A 6,963-nucleotide genomic window follows, 5' to 3' on the forward strand; every position below is an offset into this window, starting at 1 on the left:
AACTCCAACCTACAATCTCTGGGGCAACTAGCTTGGGAAATCAGACCACAGCCTCTGCTGCCATCAGCCCAGAAAGATCAGAACTTGGTCAATGACTACCAGCTTCCCAAATTTGTTGCACCCTTCCAACTGAGGACCCAGCCGAGAAAGCCCTAAACCAATCACATAAGAAGCCCTTCTCGATAGCCCACCTCCAGCTTCCCCATGCTAATGGCTTCCAATCAGAGTATACAGGAAGCCTTCCTTTTCCCAGTTGTCAAAGAAAAGCTGCACCAGACGGAGTTAAACAGGCAAGGAAGACTCTATTCAAGACTATTGTAACAGGAGAGAGTGAATTCAACTCCTTTGAAACAAAAGGGGGAGGTGATTTTGAGCACGGGAGTGAGGTAGTGGGACAGTACTGGAGGACGTTAGGGAGGAGGTTGGTCAGTACGATTAGGCCATCTGTGTTTGCTAATTGATGCTTATATGGAGCTGGGCTCCTACCCTCTCAGAGAGACTAGGAGTTAGGGACCCTGTCTTTCTTCATGATTATATTTCAAAGGGATGGCTCCCAAGTCCTTGAGAAAGAGATTCCTGGGCTGTGAAACTGGCAAGAGATTTTTTAGAAGATTTACATCTCAAAGCGGGCAGAGAAAGAATCTACAATTGAAAGTTTTCTCAAGCAAGTGCTCTAAGATAAAGAAATCAGGGACCTAGAGTCAGGAAGAAATCTATTTAAAGTTTAGTTGAGCTGAGGATAATTGTAAAGTCATCTTGGTCACTATGATGCTTTCCCACCGCCCGCCCTGCCTGTCTTGTCTTCCCTGCCAAGTGCAAGTGATGCTGGTTGACTCCCTTCCTACACTGAGCTCTGAATAAACAGCCTCTGTCCTACTTCTGTGAAGGCTGCAGTCTCCTAAGAGTACTCTTTCTGTCTCATACTTAGACATCCGAGTTTGAATTTAAAGTTAATTCCTTGCTTTGAAGCCAACCAATTTTATGCTTGGTTAACTATTGGCTGCATAGTGCCTAAGAAGTGATTATAATTCTTCACCCTTTCCAAAGTAAACTGGATTGTTTTTCTCCTTATCTTCATCTAGAGAAGTGAACTTACAAAGATTTGCCCTCCCTAATTAAAGAGCAAAGTACTGACTAGAGTTATAAAGATATCAGGGTGTTCAAGAGTCACGGCCTTTGTTTTCTTACCTGAATCAGTTGATTCAAATTCAGCCTCCACCTTTCCCCTCTCCCCCGGCCATTCACTACAAGTGGCTGACAGTTCTGACTCAGCCAGCAAGGGCTGCAAGAGTGCTTTTCTTTTTTTAAATTTTTATTTCACTGAACGTAGGGTACTGCATGAGAATTATATACCAATTATTTTTCAGTCTGCCTTCCCCTCTTATTTTTTAAAAGATTGGCCCTGAGTTAACATCTGTTGCCGATCTTCCTCTTTTTCTTCTCCCCAAAGCCCCCCAGTACACAGTTGTATATTCTAGTTGTAGGTCCCTCTAGTTGTGCTATGTGGGATGCCACCTCATCATGGCTTGATGAGTGGTACTAGGTCCGCACCCGGGATCTAAACCAGTGAAACTCTGGGCCACTGAAGCGGAGTGTGGAACTTAACCACTCTGCCAGTGGGCCAGCCCCTTGTGCTTTCTTTAATGACTTTCTGGCCTTCTTCCCTGAAGGGGTTTTAAAGTATTGTTTCACATTCTCAGGCAATAAAACAACATTTCTGAAATAGTTTGAACTCCAATAATCAATGTTTCATTAGGAAAAACTTTAGAATAAGGCTCTTTAAAAAAACATTATAAAGCTTTTTAGAGATCTCTTTGCCAATTCATAAACCAGTATATATTTCACTCTTTTGCAACCTCTAAATGTTTTCATAATTCTACAGAGTATTATTTCCATGGCATTCTTAACAATTAATGGAGAATATAAAAAAAAAAAAGTTTTATTTTTGGTAAGTGACAAAGCAGGATACAGACTAAATCCAGCATATATGTCAATGCTTCTCAAACTTTAATGTGAATCACCCAGGGATCTTGTCAAAATGCAAATTCTGATTCAAGTAGACCTGGGGTGGAGCCTAGATTCTGCATTTCTAAAAACCTCCTTGGAGATGCCCACGCATGCATCATTCTGTGCCTCGTTCACAGACCACACCTTGAGTGGCATCAGTGTATGTTAGTTTATATAAAGACAATACTCAGCTCTTATACACAGTTTATGGTCAGGAAAGTGTACACACACTCAGGAAAGTGTATACACATTAAAAACAGATTAAATAAATAAAACCAGATGGAAATATACCAAATATTTTAAAAGATTTGGTGTCATGGAGAGTTCTTTTCTTTTATTCCATTTTTCTTTTTCCTCACAAAGTAATATTTCTTCAAATTTTCTGCAGTGAATATAACTTTTTATTTTAATAGAAAGTTTTTCTTTTTTTTTTTAAGCAAAAAGTCACATCAAGTGCTGGTGATGACCAACAAGAGCAACAAGTCAAATATAATGAATCTCCAAGGACAGAAGTGGTGGACAAAGGTTTTAAGAGAGGTTGACACTGGCCTGATCCATGGTGGTTACGTGACTGTGTATTCGTCTTATGGTCGCGTGAGTGGCCAAGTGGCTTCCGGAAGTCCTTGCTGTGATTAATCCCCCTAAGAATTTTACACGATCACATTTCCTGGTGACGTGGAGGTAAGACCCAAGAGTCCAGACCCAGCCATTCTCAGAGACTTCTTAGTATTGAGGATGCCCAAGTTTCACTTTGGATTCACTCCCAGAACACTGTGAATGGGAAAAGATTCCTCAGGCTCCTCACCTGATGAGGTTCTGCTTGCATCAGGAAACCTGTGAAGCAAATTCAACAAGACTTCAACTTACTGCTTTTTATAAGAGAGAGACATCTGTTTAAAAGAAATCTATAAGCATGTTGTAGGCAATTAACAGGAAGGTTGGATACGTGTTTTAAAAATAATTTTTACTTAAAGGAGATAAAATTAACCCAAATATATTTTGATTAAAGGAATTAAAATGACTTGCAAAAATGCATTTTTGACAGAAAGGAGATAAAACGAGGATTGTGCCTATTCTGCTTTTCTGAGACGACAGGACATCAGATTTAAAATTCTAAATCGAAAACAAACCAACATGACAGGTTCTAAAGAAAGTATTCGAAGTTCCTACTGCCAAGGGGAACCTACTGGTCTGTGAAACCTCTTCAAAGACTGTCAGGGAGTATGGAGCACCTCAGGACTTTGACCTTTAGGATGAATCTTTATCACAAGAAGTGGGCGTCATTTGTAAGGAATTTAAAGAATGTATTTACTTATCTATGAAATGTTGGGAAAAGCTAGAATAAGTCTTTTCTTTCAGGAATTCAGAAAAAGAACCAATGAAAACCATTGGTTTGAGTTCTATAAGATTTCTTGTTGTATGCCTTCAGCTGTTTTTTCTTAAATAAAAGACTAAAACCTGATTAGGATGAAAGTGAACCAATCAATAACAACAACACTGATAATAATTATAGCTAACTTTGAGCATTTATTGTATGCCAAGCATTGTTGTAAATATTTTTCATTTAACTTAATCCTAGGAAAAAGCCCTTTGAGGTTGATAGTATTTATTGCCTCTATTTAACCAACAAGGACACAGAGGCACATAGATATTAAGCACTTGCTGAAAGTCACCCAGTAAGAGGCGAAGTGGTTTTGAACCCAAGAAGCTGAACTCCAGAGCTGGCCTCCACAGAGAAGGCGACCAAATGATGCTACCATTTGGGTCAATGTTAATAAGGCTTTTCTTGTTGACCATATTCCATGCTCAATCATCTGGGGCATATAATGACTCACAACCAAATTTATTCAGTCAGGTGTGAAATTTGTCTGCCAAGAAGTTTAACCTCACATAGGAGCCAGGCAGGTTGTTCGAGGAAAGATAACTCACTTTCCGGGGCCTATATTACCTGTTCTCCCTACCAAGCAGTTTTGAACACAGGTGATGTCAGGTGCTGAATTCCTCTCTCACATGAGGATCTCACAGGCCTGAGAATGCTAGTGGTGATTCTCCAGCCAACAGGCCCTCAGGACTAGGGACATCAAGGGGATTGTAGTACTTCTCATAACAGGAGTCAGTCAGGATGCCCCCAGTCATCTCCTGATCCCATAGAAGTAAGCCCTTCTAAAGCCCACACCCAAATCTCTAAGAGAGAGATGATCATATTATTATCTACTTGGTAAGCACATGCAAGTACTAGCCGTGTGACCTACACAAGCCACATGACTTCTAGGCGTAGGTTGGTTCATCTGTAAAATAGGGACATGTCTTAAGTATCTTGTCTGCCAAGAGGCAAGACGTGTATCAGAGGATGTTTGAAAGCATTTCAAGCTCTAAACTGAAAATAAGGTGCAAAGAGGGAGAAGCCGCATGGGGGGCACTGTCCAACAGTTTGCTCCTCAGCGGCCAGAGTCCCACTTGTCTTGTTCATTCTTGCAGAAACCAATTACTCCAGCAGCAGCGCTAAAGTCACCAGTGCACTTCTGGAGGGCGCAGTCTGCCCCACACAGATGTTCCAACCAGGCCACGCGACTAAAGAGTTAATAAAGATAGTGTTTAATAAAAAAGAGGAATAAAAAAATGAAAACAAGTTTCAATAGCACCAGGAGAGATTATTTCCAACAACATCAGAAGAGATGTATATTCAATCCAGTCTTGACCACAAATGTTATTAAGAAAAAATTATGAGTAAGAATACTATATACAACCATTTTACGGCAAACTATACATTTCTATCTACCTTTAGATCACAAGATTTATCTGCAGTATTTTAAACATTAAAATAATTAAAAATTTCAGGTTAAAAGCATTCTTACTGGACTAAATTAGATACGTTAGGGCATTTCACCTTCAAAGCTCAGTCTTCTGTTCTCCCCTCCCTTCTTTACCTAGCTCCTCATGCTTCCTAACACTTAAATGTGAAAAAAAGGAAAAATGTGCACATCAGAAGAGAGTAAAAAGAAAAGACCTTGTTCACTTGCTGCTGTTTTAATTTTCCCATTTCTTTGTACTTTCTTTTTCAGCTTTTAAAACAAGCCTCTCCCCCATCCACTCCCACCCCCTTTGCAGAGAACAGACCTCAACTTCACTTCTGCTTTTAGGCCTCAAAGAGAAAGGAAGGAGGCAGAAAGATCAACTGAGGCTTGCAAAGTGAGTGCTAACAACAGATTTTCTTATTTCAAAATTCTCGCATTCTGCCAATTTGAAAATACCTTTTCTTCTCCTCTTCTGAATGGCTTAGGTCCCCAAACCGTCACAGTATTTGAGCCACAATGGAGGTATTATGTTGCTTACAGTTCTTCAGTGGGGATTGGGTGCCATCGTCTGCCTCCCAGAAGCGCTGCGCCAGCCTCTCAAAAGGTTCTTGCTGTTGGTTAATTACAGGTTGGAGTTCCCGGAAGAGCATTTTCTTTTCTTAAGGATTATCGCTCATTCACCAGCCCGGAGCATTCCTCAGGCTCCTCTTTCCTGTTTAATCTCCTCGGGGAATCAGGTCCTTGGGGACCGTAAAAGGAGCCTCTCTCCGCGGCGTGGACACGGGGTGCCTCTCTCTGTGTGCCCGGGGATCTCCCGTGGTCCCGGCGCCCCACAGTCTGCCTCACTCCCTGTTGGTGCGAAAAGTGACGGCGGTCATGGAGCACTCCTCGGTCCGTGTGGTCATGCAGCCCTTCGTCCACGCGGTCTGCAGGACTTCTTCTGTCACGTGATAATCCACGACCCGCACAAGCACGGATTTCGGTGGGGCTGCGGCGACTCGCGGCGGGGCTCCAGAGGCAGCATCTAAGTCTATACCGCTGCCAGAAATTCCCTTTTCTCGTGGAAAGAGGGGAGAAGGGCAGTCGAGTTCCCGATCGTCTCCGCCTGTCTGGGAAAGATCCTCTCCACCGGCCACCTCTTCCCGTGCAGGGTCCTCTCGAGTCCCCAACCACCTCTCAGGGTGCAGAAGAAAGAGCACTTTCTCTCTGACCCAGGACTCACGATCCACGTTCTCTCCGGGCCGGCGGTCCTCGTGGGCGCCGCCCCGGCTTACTCTCGTCCCCGCCGCCGTGGTTTTCGGGGCGTGCGGGGACAGGGGAGCCCCGCGCCCCACTTGGCGCGGAAAGGACGCAGCGCGCCCCAGGCTGCGGGGGAAGTCCTTGAGATTCGTACCTCCGCGGGGACGCGGCGCCCCCATCCCGGTAGGAGGGTCATTCATTCGTTGGGCGTTTCACCGGTTCACGCAGCCGACTCTCGCCAAGCTCGGAAAGCGCGGGACCGGCAGGCCCCGGGCGCGGTCTCCGCGCCGCCGGGACTCCTCGCGGTGAGAGCAGGAAACCGGATCCGCCTCGGGCCAACTTCGCGAGGAACCCCGCCTCCTCTCCCTCCACCCTCCTCTCCTTCCACCTTCCTCTCCTCGCATTCTCTTCTCCCTGCTCTCTCCTCTCCTTCCACTCTCTTCTTCCTCCTCCCTCCTCCCTCCTCTCGGTCCTCCTTTCTCTCTCTTTTCCCTCCTCCCCCCTCCCTCCTCCGTCCTCTCCCTCCACCCTCCTCTCAGCCTCCTCCACCTTGCGGCTTTCTAACCATTTAAAGACAAAAAGCGTGACATCCCTCCCAGGCGCTCCTCTTCTCCTTCTTACCCCCACCCTGGCTCTGCTGCCTCTGTCGTACTTCTGATTCTATCCTCTTTTACTTCTCAGCGCTATCCGAGTTTCCATTCCCACCTTCGGTTTTGTCCAGAGCTGAGGCACCAAACACACCTTTCGCACTGCGCCCGCTGAAATGCCCAAGATGACGTGCGTCTTCTTTCGAAGGTCACTTCTCCAAGTGTAGGAACAAGGAAGCCTCGTTTTTAAAAAATTACTTGATTTAATCAAATTCTTCTGAAAAGGGTTTTGTATCCACCCTCACCGTGCTGCCAAGATCATCGAATGCAGATGG

At 44.7% G+C, this 6,963-nt stretch overlaps 1 protein-coding gene across 2 annotated transcripts; it reads right to left on the reverse strand.

Annotated features, from left to right (window-relative positions):
* Positions 1 to 1,923: 1,923 nt before the first annotated feature.
* Positions 1,924 to 6,430, reverse strand: C15H6orf141 (chromosome 15 C6orf141 homolog). Of its 2 annotated transcripts, none has more exons than XM_046638832.1 (2): positions 5,341 to 6,430; positions 1,924 to 2,841 (listed from the first exon to the last, which is right to left on the reverse strand). In XM_046638832.1, the coding sequence occupies exon 1, from the start codon at positions 6,239 to 6,241 to the stop codon at positions 5,645 to 5,647; it is 597 nt and encodes a 198-aa protein (XP_046494788.1). In that variant the 5' UTR covers positions 6,242 to 6,430; the 3' UTR covers positions 1,924 to 2,841; positions 5,341 to 5,644. The 2 variants fall into 2 exon arrangements, with proteins under 2 accessions (XP_046494788.1, XP_046494787.1); XM_046638831.1 differs by having other exon boundaries at positions 5,259 to 6,430.
* Between the last annotated feature and the right edge of the window lie 533 nt (positions 6,431 to 6,963).

The sequence above is a fragment of the Equus quagga genome, chromosome 15, assembly GCF_021613505.1.
Source record: "Equus quagga isolate Etosha38 chromosome 15, UCLA_HA_Equagga_1.0, whole genome shotgun sequence".
In the NCBI taxonomy this organism is placed as follows: domain Eukaryota; kingdom Metazoa; phylum Chordata; class Mammalia; order Perissodactyla; family Equidae; genus Equus; species Equus quagga.

Coding starts and splice junctions, on each gene's coding strand:
- C15H6orf141 (XM_046638832.1), bottom strand. CDS start 6,241: ATGAATGACCCTCCTACCGGGATGGGGGCGCCGCGTCCCCGCGGAGGT.